Source organism: Lucilia cuprina, chromosome 3, assembly GCF_022045245.1.
Source record: "Lucilia cuprina isolate Lc7/37 chromosome 3, ASM2204524v1, whole genome shotgun sequence".
In the NCBI taxonomy this organism is placed as follows: Eukaryota; Metazoa; Arthropoda; class Insecta; order Diptera; family Calliphoridae; genus Lucilia; species Lucilia cuprina.
The window spans coordinates 29,265,765-29,279,527 of NC_060951.1; the positions used below are offsets into that span (position 1 = coordinate 29,265,765).

A 13,763-nucleotide genomic window follows, 5' to 3' on the forward strand; every position below is an offset into this window, starting at 1 on the left:
TTTCTCTCATATTTTATACTTAGCATAAAGTAACAAATCAGCTTTAGGCCTTTTTTTCATACATATTAAATTTCTGACAATATTTCATTTGACGACTATAAATGGCTGTTCGTAGATTTAAACAATGGCGAAGCCTAAATTTAACAACAATAAAACATAAAGTAGCTAATATGTTTTATAGGTTAAGAGGACTTATGAGGAAACTTATAAATGTTAAATTTTAGTTTAGTAGATATAGGATTTCAATACCTAAAATTACATGTTTTAACGTTAAAATTCTATCGTGATGTTGAGATTGAAATTTTCGTATTTCGTTCAAAAATATTTTACATATGTATGTGTGTTTGTTTCTTTCTTTTGTGTAGAGTGTATATAGGGGTTTAGTGTAAATCGTTTATCTGTATGATGTGTTTAGTATATAACTGTATATTGTACATAAAATATTTCCTCTTTTGTTGTTGTTGTTTTTGTTTTTTTTCAGGGGGATATGGTTTAAGTTATCAATATTTTTGTTTTGATATATATTTTTATTCGAATTGTTTTTTTCTTTTATTAAATATATAGTAGAATTAATGTCTTTATTACTGATATACATGTGTGTGTGAATTTGAGTTTTTTTGTATGAGTTGATAAGGTATGTAGGTGTGTAGTTTTATGAGTAAAAGACTAGTAGTAAGTAGTAAATTGTTTTTTTTTCTTTTTGTTCATACTGATTTCCTGTTAACATTATATGCTTTTTATATGTATGTTTGTTTTTTTTTTTTTGTTTAATGTAAGTATGTATGTTAGAATGTCTATATGTTTATCATTATGACATGGCTGGCATTTAACAATTGTTTATTTATGGCATTCGTAAATCTCTACTTTGTGATGACGATGATGGTGCCTCATCTGGACTGGGTGAATCATCACCATGTGGTCGTATGCGAACAATAGCACGTCGTGTATCTTCATTACGTTGCGGCATATAGAGACCGGTTGGTCCTGAATAACATGTTGTATTATTACCGGATAGACGTAGTTTTTCCGTTTCACCATTAGTACTTTCGGTAAAGAGTTGTCCCAAATTTAATTGTGGTATATCGTAGAAAATAGTTAATACAAGCATCATGGCAATGAGACCTGTGGGGAGAAGAAATTTGTATTACAAATTTTGAATTCTAGCTTGGGTTGAGTAGTTTGGATTAAAGATAACACTTTATTATGATAACTTAATGACATATACTTATAACAAAAACATATATGACTAATCTAATGATCTTGTCATGACGTTGACAGAGATACAAGCTTGCTTAAAGCAATCCGCGCCGCCGCTGACTTCTTACGGCTCAAAACTAAACCGGCTTGAACGTAATTTCACCAATTTGAACGGAGTTGCCACACAATATTGTGCTAATATTGAAATAGTGAAAACTACTTTAAATGTCCATTTCTGTAGAAAAAAACTTATATAAAGACAGATTTATGTATACAGACTATAATACAGAGATTTAAATTTCTGAAGACAAAGTTCAATTGCCGTTAATAGTCCACCGCCGACCTAAAATGGTTGCGCCGCCGCCGCTGATTATTTTGCATCGGCTTGTATCTCTGGTCGTTGATTGTTGATGTCGGCAAGGACGCAGCAAGTACTTGATTTTGGTATTAAATAATTCAAAGAAAAAGGAATAATAATGACAGTTGTCAGTCCCATTTAATAGGTTCAGATCTCTAAAAAATACTGAGTTATCTTTTATATTCTTTTGTCTATTGAGAGGAATTAACACGTAACGATTATTGAATATTTGTTCCGAAACTCAAAACCCTGAGATCTTTTATTTTTAACTCTAAAATAATTTTAACATTGCCGCGGTTTTATCTTATGTATGATGCAGGTTTTACCTTTCAAAGACTGGTAACACCTGCTACTTGAAATGAGAAGTTATCGAGCTTCTTAAAAAGTTTTTCTTACTTATATATGTTTGGTGGACTTCTTTGAACAAAAATTTTAAAGTAAAAGTTAGGGAGTTCAGCAAACATGCTTGTTGGGTATAAGTAGTGCCAAGATCTCTACATCAACCAATGCTCTGGAAACTTTCTTCTATATTCCACACATTGAAACATATATGTATGTATTCTGGACACATTGGAAGGCTATACACAATCATCAAGCGATTGGGCATCGCAGACCAGGCACAGAATATGTGGGGAACTTTGAAATACTGAACCCAGATAGATTGAAAAGTCAAATATCCTTAGGAATTCGGATCTTAAGGTTTTATATTGAAGACCCAAAAACTGACATAAACTTCGATTAAGCTAATCACAAACACTAGCTTTCAGGCAGGTCCCGATCTGAGCGACAGCGGATTGCATAAATTGGATTAGAAATACTGGGAATCGGGTTCTATATTAAAGACACAGAAACATAAATATACTGCAGTTTTCGTAATCACAACACTAGCTTCTGGACAGGTTCCGGTCCGAGCAATTACGGTATCGCTATCGCCGACAGACAGAAGGCATCAAGGACGATATCAAGTTATGAAGTTAAATCTAAGACCGTTTTGGATTATGAAAATGCTTTAACCGAATAATTACATCTTTTCGGTACCACTTAGTCACTTGGGAGTAGTCGGCAACAAAATAGCAAGTGTACTTACTTTAAAGGAAAGAAAGCTCGAGGTAGTTATCCTGACAAACGCAACATTATTATCTTTTCAGCAACGAGGACTGAATTAATAATATACACTTTAGGAATAATGAATCATTGGATAAAACCACAAATATCCTAACATGAACATAACGAGAAGGCTCCACAAATCTGACATAAGTATACGTTGCGTTTTTGATTGGGCATGCAGGTTTTTAGGCACAATTATACAATATTGGATATGCGGATTCAGAATAATGTAAAACACTTGGAGAGGACAAAAAAACATTGGATCACATTTTCAACTGGTAGGCATATGTCGAAATTAGATCTAAATATCTTGAAAGTGATATTATTCCGGATATTACATTTCTCAGGAATGCAGAATCGAAAATTCTTAGTAATAAAGAGCAGAAAACTGAGTTTATGAACATCGGATGATATTTCTTCAGATTTTATGGAGTATATATCTCTTTAACAACCTAACCCATCAGCACAAACGGCTAATATCCTGCTCATTATAGTGGGGGAGAGTATAATCGGATGTTATTTCTTCAGATTTTATGAAGTATATATCTCTTTAACAACCTAACCCATCAGCACAAACGCCTAATATCCTGCTCGTTATAGTGGGGGAGAGTATAAAACTCTTTTTTTAAGAGATAGAACAGAGATGCTCAAACACATACTGCCATAGACTACCAAAGTTTTATTTGTGTTGGTAAAGCAACAGAGAACAGAATTCAATTCAAAATAAAGTAAATATAAAATGTCTACAAACTTTAAGTATATGCTAACTGTCAAATATTTATTATGGATTTTTTTGCACAGACCCTGCTTCGACAAGCGCTGATCAACATCTGGTCTGATTTTGTTTTTCAAGTTGAGAGCAAACCAACTGGTATTGCTCAATATAAAAAGAAGAAGAATTAAACATATAGTGTATGTGTATCAACTTAGCGTCAGCAGAATTACCTACCCTAACACGAGTGCTATGTAATGGCAATATTGAGCACCTCTGGTGTAAAAGTATAACAATAAAACCTTTATCGTTCTCATATAATAAACATCCGAAAGGTCTAAAATTTCGAACAGATTTATACTCATTTGTATTAAGTTTGCAACCTTAATACAATTTTTCTGTGTTGGTATAAAATGTAAAAATATATATTCATTAATCACAATACAATTAAACTTACCCAAAACTAAATATGCTGTTATAAGCATTTTATAAAGAGAACGATTATCAATCGATACACCATCACCCGGTATATAATCGCCCAAACCAATGGTGGTCAATGAGATGAAACAATAATAGAAAGCATCCAGAACACCCCATGATGGTTCCAAATAGGCGAAAACAGCAGTAGGTATTGCAAAAAATAATACGGCCACAATTATAACTGTAATGAACAAATAAAATTGAAAATTTCATAAATAACTTTACAACATTACAGGAAAAAAACAAAAAAAAAAAAAAAAAAACATCAAAATTAAAACAATTACAATGTCCTACATAACTATGTACTCGTGCACACATACATTTACTATTTAAGCCACAAATACTCTTGCAGTGAAATTACAACTTACCAACAATAGTCAAGTGCATGACTCGTATATTAAAGGGTTGATACAAGTGGCCCAGTTTCGAATTGAGTAAGCCCAACAACCAATTGGCTGGTATTAATAATTTCTCAACCATTGCACTTAACAATACCAATGTCAGTGGTATACCTATGGCAGCATAAATCATGCAAAATATTTTGCCTGTTTGACTTAATGGTGTCACATGTCCATAGCCTGTAAAAGTTGTTATTTTATTTAAAGTGTTTTTATTAAAACGTTATTATTAAAAAACATTAAAATTCAACTTACCAATTGTTGTCACTACTGTACTGGAGAAAAACAAAGCCTGACCAAAACTCCAGTTCATTTCGTTGGTAGCATTACGCAGTGGTGATATGCCGCGATCATTAGCTGTTATAACAGCTTTAAGGAATTCCTCCAAGTCATCATCTGAAAGTCAGTGTGTAACAAAATACAAATAAGGAACAGTTTTTAACAGAAAGTATTCAAAGGACTTTTATTTGCAAAAATTTCGTAGTATATTCGACTAACTAGTTTCAGTAGAAATATATAAAAATATTCACAAATAATATCTGTTAAATTTGTAGACCAAATTTAAATACCAACAAGAGTAGACTAAATTGAAAGCACTGTATTGATATATGGATCCTGATTATAGACTAGTTTATAATCTTGACTATAGATCAGTTTATAGTCGTGACTATAGTCAAAACTATGGACTGGTATATAGTCAAGACTATAGACTGATCTATAGTCTTGACTATAGAACATTATATAGTCAATATATAGTCGAGATTATAGACGGAAATATAGTCAAGACTATATACTGATCTATAGTCAGGACTATAGACTGATCTATAGTCAAGACAATAGACTGATCTATAGTCAAGACTATAGACTGATCTATAGTCAAGACTATAGACTGATCTATAGTCAAGACTATAGACTGATCTATAGTCAAGACTATAGACTGATCTATAGTCAAGACTATAGACTGATCTATAGTCAAGACTATAGACTGATCTATAGTCAAAATAATAGACTGACCTATAGTCAAGACTATTGACTGATCTATTGTCAGGGCTATAGACTGATTTATAGTCAAGACTATAGACTGATTTATAGTCAAGACTATAGACTGAAATATAGTCAAGACTATAGACTGATCTATAGTCAACACTATAGACTGATGTAAAGTTAAGACTAAAGACTGATCTATAGTCAAGACAATAGACTGATCTATAGTCAAGACTATAGACTGACTAAAGTCAAGACTATAGACTGATCTATAGTCAAGACTATAGACTGATCTATAGTCAAGACTATAGACTGATCTATAGTCAAGACTATAGACTGATCTATAGTCAAGACTATAGACTGATCTATAGTTAAGACTATAGATTGATCTATAGTCAAGACTATAGACTGATCTAAAGTCAAGACTATAGACTGATCTATAGTCAAGACTATAGACTGAATCTATAGTCAAGACTATAAACTGAATCTGTAGGCAAGACTTTAGACTGATCTATAGGCAAGACTTTAGACTGATCTATAGTCAAGACTATAGACTGATCTATAGTCAAGACTATAAACTGATCTATAGTCAAGACTATGGACTGATCTATAGTCAAGACTATAGACTGATATATAGTCAAGACTATAGACTGATCCATAGTCAAGACTATAGACTGATCTATAGTCAAGACTATAGATTGATCTATAGTCAAGACTATAGATTGATCTATAGTCAAGACTATAGATTGATCTATAGTCAAGACTATAGATTGATCTATAGTCAAGACTATAGATTGATCTATAGTCAAGACTATAGATTGATCTATAGTCAAGACTATAGAATTATCTATAGTCAAGACTATGGACTTATCTATAGCCAAGACTATAGACTTATCTATAGTCAAGACTATAGACTTATCTATAGCCAAGACTATAGACTTATCTATAGTCAAGACTATAGACTTATCTATAGTCAAGACTATAAACTGATCTATAGTAAAGTATAGACTGATCTATAGTCAGAACTATGTAGTGTTCTACATTTAAGACTATAACTGGTTATAACTTGATAAACACGATATTGCGATAAAATTTGATAAAAGGCACTATAACTGCTTACCCTGTTTCAGGATTTATATAGTTAAAATTTTAATATAAATTTATTTTATGATAGAAGTTTAAAATTAAAAATATTACTCAGCAACACTAATTTTAACACAATTTTGTTTTTTTAAACATATTGCTTGTCCATTGAACTTGAAAATAAGTCAACAGATTTTTTTTGAAATTTGATACTTCTCACAAAGACCTTGCTTAGCTATACATTATCGTCTATAAGTGTGTTTTTCTATATTTTAATATCAAATCGAAATGAAATGTAATAGCTTAATATATTAAACAATCAATTAAGTATTTACTTGACAAAATCCATACCATTTATTTGTGGATATTTCATTAGGAAATTATTACGCAAAATAGTTAGTTCATTGCGTTCCGCCAGTTCAACAGGTGTTTCAATTATTTGAAAACTAATCGCACCAATCATTAGAAAACAAACATAAAGAAAAACGAAGGTGAAAAGTAAAGTGCGTTCTTTGCGATAATTCTTAAAAAATTGTACCGGTGAGGCCGGCATCAAATGGGTTTCATCGTTATTGTTGTAATAACTGTTAGGGTCGCAACAAACATATTGAACCGAGATTAATGCGCGTATTTAAACTTAAACCGTTATGTTGTGCAGTGTTATTGTAAATATTTGGATCGGACATCGATATTAAGCGGCGAAAAGGCGGAGCATTAGAATTTTCTGAAACTGCTTCATTGGCACTATTGCCGATGGCATTACAATCAGTTTGTTGTTCGGTTATTTTATCTAGATCTTCATAGCCTTTTAAATTCATCTTAAGTGGTTTTTGTAATTTAGATCTTTTTTTCTATTAATTTAACTTAATTATTTACACTTTTCTATTATGCTAGTTTTACAATAATTATTTTAGATTTAAATTTAATTATTTTCTTTGTTTGTGTTTTTTTTTTATTCTGATTTAATCCGCTTTCATTATTTCGCGTTTTACCGTTATTGTATATTCTGTATTTAAAATTGCACTAAATTTATATTTTATGAATTGATATGTATATTTTTTTTTATTCTTAAGTTAAGTATCTCAATTTTTAAACTATAGCTTGCATTCTTCTTTATTCAATTCTAGTTGTGACGACCGACCGACAGTGACTCTCTGTTATGAATTCTCTGAATACTAAGAGTTGTGATTGTTTTGATATAAAATTCTACTTTATCGCTTAAAAAAATAACAATTAAAGAATTGTTTATTTCTGTGTGTATGTCGTTTTTTAAGTATTGCAGTAAATATGAGACAAACATAACAAACAGTTAGGCGGGCTAATCACAGTTTATGATTTTCTTATCACTTATTCATAGAAATTTGTTTTTCGAAATCAATTTGCTACAGAAATTTATATTTCACAGTCACTTTTCTATAGAAATTTGTTTTTCAAAGTAAACTTGCATTTATAAATAATTTTCTATAGATTTTGGAAGGTTTTTTTAAAGAAATTTATTCTTCAAGTCTCTCTTCGAAAATAAATGTTCGAAGTTTTTTAACTACTTTTCAAAAGAAATTTTTAATTCGAAGTCACTTATATGGGATGTATGAAGTAAATTTTTGTGGAAAATTGTAAATTGAAGTAATTTTTTGCTGGGATAAGCTTGTACATACATTTAAAAAAATTGTGTCTCAAAATCACTTATCTGTAGAAATTTGTAAACACTACACCACTATAGTGGGGAGGGTATTATACGTTTGTGCTGATGTTTGTAACATACAAAAATATTGGTCCAATACTCACCTTAAAGTATACCGATCGATTCAGAATCATTTTTTGAGTCAATTAAGACATGTCCGTCCGTCCGTCCGTCTGTCCGGCTGGCTGGCTGTCCATGTAAACCTTGTGCGCAAGGTACAGGCCGCAATTTTCAAGATAATTTGATGAAATTTGGACCAAGCATGTTTTTTTGGCCTATTGAAAATGGTTGAAATCGGTCCATTATTTCACCTAGCCCCCATACAACCGTACCTCCCGATTTTAACTTTTTATGCCATAATTACCTCAAATATTCTATTATCTCTCTAAAAATTGGCACAAATAAGTTTAAAATTGACTTGTAACCATTTGTATCGCAACAAAACTCAACAAAACTAACTGTTATTCAAAAATATATCCTTTTCCCAAATTTACCGAGGATCGGCCCATATTTGACCTATATAAAGCCTCATTTAGAAATTATAGTTTTTTTATCAATAAATTGCTTGAATATTTTGGAATAATATTCAACATAAAAGTTTCTTTATAAAAAGTAAAAATTTTAAAAATATAGGGTATTATATGGTCTCAAGACTATAGATTGATCTATAGTCAAGACTATAGATTGATCTATAGTCAAGACTATAGATTGATCTATAGTCAAGACTATAGATTGATCTATAGTCAAGACTATAGAATTATCTATAGTCAAGACTATGGACTTATCTATAGCCAAGACTATAGACTTATCTATAGTCAAGACTATAGACTTATCTATAGCCAAGACTATAGACTTATCTATAGTCAAGACTATAGACTTATCTATAGTCAAGACTATAAACTGATCTATAGTAAAGTATAGACTGATCTATAGTCAGAACTATGTAGTGTTCTACATTTAAGACTATAACTGGTTATAACTTGATAAACACGATATTGCGATAAAATTTGATAAAAGGCACTATAACTGCTTACCCTGTTTCAGGATTTATATAGTTAAAATTTTAATATAAATTTATTTTATGATAGAAGTTTAAAATTAAAAATATTACTCAGCAACACTAATTTTAACACAATTTTGTTTTTTTTAAACATATTGCTTGTCCATTGAACTTGAAAATAAGTCAACAGATTTTTTTTGAAATTTGATACTTCTCACAAAGACCTTGCTTAGCTATACATTATCGTCTATAAGTGTGTTTTTCTATATTTTAATATCAAATCGAAATGAAATGTAATAGCTTAATATATTAAACAATCAATTAAGTATTTACTTGACAAAATCCATACCATTTATTTGTGGATATTTCATTAGGAAATTATTACGCAAAATAGTTAGTTCATTGCGTTCCGCCAGTTCAACAGGTGTTTCAATTATTTGAAAACTAATCGCACCAATCATTAGAAAACAAACATAAAGAAAAACGAAGGTGAAAAGTAAAGTGCGTTCTTTGCGATAATTCTTAAAAAATTGTACCGGTGAGGCCGGCATCAAATGGGTTTCATCGTTATTGTTGTAATAACTGTTAGAGGGTCGCAACAAACATATTGAACCGAGATTAATGCGCGTATTTAAACTTAAACCGTTATGTTGTGCAGTGTTATTGTAAATATTTGGATCGGACATCGATATTAAGCGGCGAAAAGGCGGAGCATTAGAATTTTCTGAAACTGCTTCATTGGCACTATTGCCGATGGCATTACAATCAGTTTGTTGTTCGGTTATTTTATCTAGATCTTCATAGCCTTTTAAATTCATCTTAAGTGGTTTTTGTAATTTAGATCTTTTTTTCTATTAATTTAACTTAATTATTTACACTTTTCTATTATGCTAGTTTTACAATAATTATTTTAGATTTAAATTTAATTATTTTCTTTGTTTGTGTTTTTTTTTTATTCTGATTTAATCCGCTTTCATTATTTCGCGTTTTACCGTTATTGTATATTCTGTATTTAAAATTGCACTAAATTTATATTTTATGAATTGATATGTATATTTTTTTTATTCTTAAGTTAAGTATCTCAATTTTTAAACTATAGCTTGCATTCTTCTTTATTCAATTCTAGTTGTGACGACCGACCGACAGTGACTCTCTGTTTATGAATTCTCTGAATACTAAGAGTTGTGATTGTTTTGATATAAAATTCTACTTTATCGCTTAAAAAAATAACAATTAAAGAATTGTTTATTTCTGTGTGTATGTCGTTTTTTTAAGTATTGCAGTAAATATGAGACAAACATAACAAACAGTTAGGCGGGCTAATCACAGTTTATGATTTTCTTATCACTTATTCATAGAAATTTGTTTTTCGAAATCAATTTGCTACAGAAATTTATATTTCACAGTCACTTTTCTATAGAAATTTGTTTTTCAAAGTAAACTTGCATTTATAAATAATTTTTCTATAGATTTTGGAAGGTTTTTTTAAAGAAATTTATTCTTCAAGTCTCTCTTCGAAAATAAATGTTCGAAGTTTTTTAACTACTTTTCAAAAGAAATTTTTAATTCGAAGTCACTTATATGGGATGTATGAAGTAAATTTTTGTGGAAAATTGTAAATTGAAGTAATTTTTTGCTGGGATAAGCTTGTACATACATTTAAAAAAATTGTGTCTCAAAATCACTTATCTGTAGAAATTTGTAAACACTACACCACTATAGTGGGGAGGGTATTATACGTTTGTGCTGATGTTTGTAACATACAAAAATATTGGTCCAATACTCACCTTAAAGTATACCGATCGATTCAGAATCATTTTTTGAGTCAATTAAGACATGTCCGTCCGTCCGTCCGTCTGTCCGGCTGGCTGGCTGTCCATGTAAACCTTGTGCGCAAGGTACAGGCCGCAATTTTCAAGATAATTTGATGAAATTTGGACCAAGCATGTTTTTTTGGCCTATTGAAAATGGTTGAAATCGGTCCATTATTTCACCTAGCCCCCATACAACCGTACCTCCCGATTTTAACTTTTTATGCCATAATTACCTCAAATATTCTATTATCTCTCTAAAAATTGGCACAAATAAGTTTAAAATTGACTTGTAACCATTTGTATCGCAACAAAACTCAACAAAACTAACTGTTATTCAAAAATATATCCTTTTCCCAAATTTACCGAGGATCGGCCCATATTTGACCTATATAAAGCCTCATTTAGAAATTATAGTTTTTTTATCAATAAATTGCTTGAATATTTTGGAATAATATTCAACATAAAAGTTTCTTTATAAAAAGTAAAAATTTTAAAAATATAGGGTATTATATGGTCTCTATGCCCGACTATACTTTCTTACTTGTTTACACATGGAAGTGTTTTTATTAAAAAGTGTAAAAGTTTATCTCTTTTATTTCTATTAACATTTCTAATGAGTTTTCTTCTTTCCAAACTTCAATAGAAACAGACATTTCTTTTGAAGTTTGGTAGATAGATAGATAGATAGATAGATAGATAGATAGATAGATAGATAGATAGATAGATAGATAGATAGATAGATAGATAGATAGATAGATAGATAGATAGATAAGATAGATAAGATAGATAGATAGATAGATAGATAGATAGATAGATAGATAGATAGATAGATAGATAGATAGATAGATAGATAGATAGATAGATAGATGGATAAATATATAGTTAGTTAGTTAGTTAGTTAGTTAGTTAGTTAGTTAGTTAGTTAGTTAGTTAATTAGTTAGTTGGTTAGTTAGTTACTTAGTTAGTTAGTTCTAATTCGAACAAATAATTCATAAATCCCCTATATGAAACTGTGATTAGCCTTAATGTATTATGTCTTCATTACTATATGAATAAATTTTTGTGTTGTCAGCATTTATTTTTCGATGTTTTTTTTTAGTTTTTCTATTTTTTTTTTCGTCATATACAATTCTGTTTTAGTATAAAGATAAGACCCTAAACAAATTGTTTGGAGAATTTTTGTACAAAGATCAGTCATTTTTAAGATGAAATCCCAAGTGTCACGTGTAGACAGGTCTTTTTGAATTCGTTTTAAATTTTGTTTTTTTTCTCTCATTTTTTTATCAACAAACTAATATTTAATTTATTTAACAATGTTCAAAGGGTTTGTTTAGCTGGAAACTAGTCAAAAAGCAAAACTTAAGAATTTAAATACATAATATTTGGTAAATACAGTTTTCGATTGTTCTGTTTAGATTTATGAATCTTTGGATGGAATGTGCAAAATATTTATTTCAGTCTATGTTGATATTTGGATAAGAGTAAAATCGTTATGTTCGGGTGAAATATTTGATTAGTTGTGGTTTCTAAGTGAAAATTAAAGATAAAAAAATACTATTCAGAATATTTGTTTAGGGCAAACATATTTAAAATATTTAAAGGGGCAAAGTTTTCAACTAGAAAGTGATTCTCTAAAACAACAAAGATTTTTAAAGAAACTTGTACTAAAATATTTAACAATACAGCCTTGTGGGGCTGTTTTGAAAGTATTGGATCAATTCTTCTATATGTTTTGATATATAATCCGTTTCAAGGCCTAACAATTCTATTAAATCTCAAAATTTTTTTTCAACTCTGTTCACCTTCCAACAAAGCAAATTGTTTTCTCCCACAAACAATACCAGCAAGCACTTCAATTCCCACTAAACTGCAATACTCATGTCATTTATGTTTCTGACATTTGATTTATGTTTTTGACAAGTGACCTTTTTTCTTAATACTACTAGTTCTAAATACATCTACTATATATTCGTGCCAAGCATTATGGGGTTAAAATAAAAGTAAAAAACCTAAAACAATATACTTTAGGCTTCAAATTTTGTTTGGTCACGTTTTAGATTTAGTGCAGGAGAAGCAAAAGCCCAACTAAAACTTTTGCTTACAATTTACCCAGATGTTTATAAATCTTCGATTGTTACAATTTCTAATCATTGATTTTTGTTTGTGCATTTCTTGTTATGAATAGAACTGATTTACGATTACGTGTCCCAATTTAACTCATCGATCACTTGAAATCATTACAATTTATTATCTTGCTTACGTGTTGCTGTTTGTCGTAGTTGTTGCTGCTGTTGCGTTAATAGTATAGGATTAATGGAGATATATTTATATTAAAAGGAACGTATAGATACATATGTGTTTAAGTATCTAAGGGATGAAATTGTGGGTAGATATGTGTATATAATACAAATCTAAAACGTGCAACAGTTTGTTATATGATTGCTGGAAAAAAAAAAACTTGTTTTTCGAAATCGTTTTTCTCTAGAAATTACTTTTCCGTATAAACTTGTTTTTCGAAATTATTTTTCTATTAAAATTGAATTTCGAAGTCACTTTTCTATATAAAATTGCTTTTCGAAGTTTATATCCAATGTAATGTGTCTTTCGAAGTTCTTTTTCTATGAAAATTTCGAAATCGATATTTTATATAAATAGACCTTTCGAACTGAATCTTCTAGGGAAATTTGTCTTTCAATAGAAATTTAACATTCGAAGACACGTTATTATAGTTATTGTTTAATAGAAAATTATCTTTCGAAATCACTTTTCAATAGAAATTTGTTGTTCGAAGAGATGTTTCCATAAATATTTGTCTTTCGAAGTTACTATTCTACACTATTCTCTTCTAAGCTCACTTTTCAATAGAAATTTGTAAATTAAATCACTTTTCTGTTAAAATTTGTTTTTCGAAATCAATTTTATATAAAGCTGTGTTTCGAAGTTATTAT

At 29.9% G+C, this 13,763-nt stretch overlaps 1 protein-coding gene across 2 annotated transcripts in view; it reads right to left on the bottom strand.

Annotated features, from left to right (window-relative positions):
• Positions 1 to 733: 733 nt before the first annotated feature.
• LOC111679475 (potassium channel subfamily K member 1-like) overlaps positions 734 to 13,763 on the bottom strand; it is a 28,324-nt gene continuing 15,294 nt past the window's right edge. Inside the window, exons 1-5 of one of the 2 annotated variants that reach the window (XM_023441050.2) lie at positions 9,350 to 10,161; positions 4,508 to 4,648; positions 4,223 to 4,432; positions 3,832 to 4,035; positions 734 to 1,122 (exon numbers count right to left, since the gene is read on the bottom strand). In XM_023441050.2, the coding sequence (XP_023296818.2) occupies positions 842 to 1,122; positions 3,832 to 4,035; positions 4,223 to 4,432; positions 4,508 to 4,648; positions 9,350 to 9,818 (1,305 nt within the window). In that variant the 5' untranslated portion in view covers positions 9,819 to 10,161 and the 3' untranslated portion in view covers positions 734 to 841. Of the gene's footprint in view, positions 1,123 to 3,831; positions 4,036 to 4,222; positions 4,433 to 4,507; positions 4,649 to 9,349; positions 10,162 to 13,763 lie in introns of those variants that run through there. The other variant, XM_023441051.2, reaches the window with a different exon arrangement.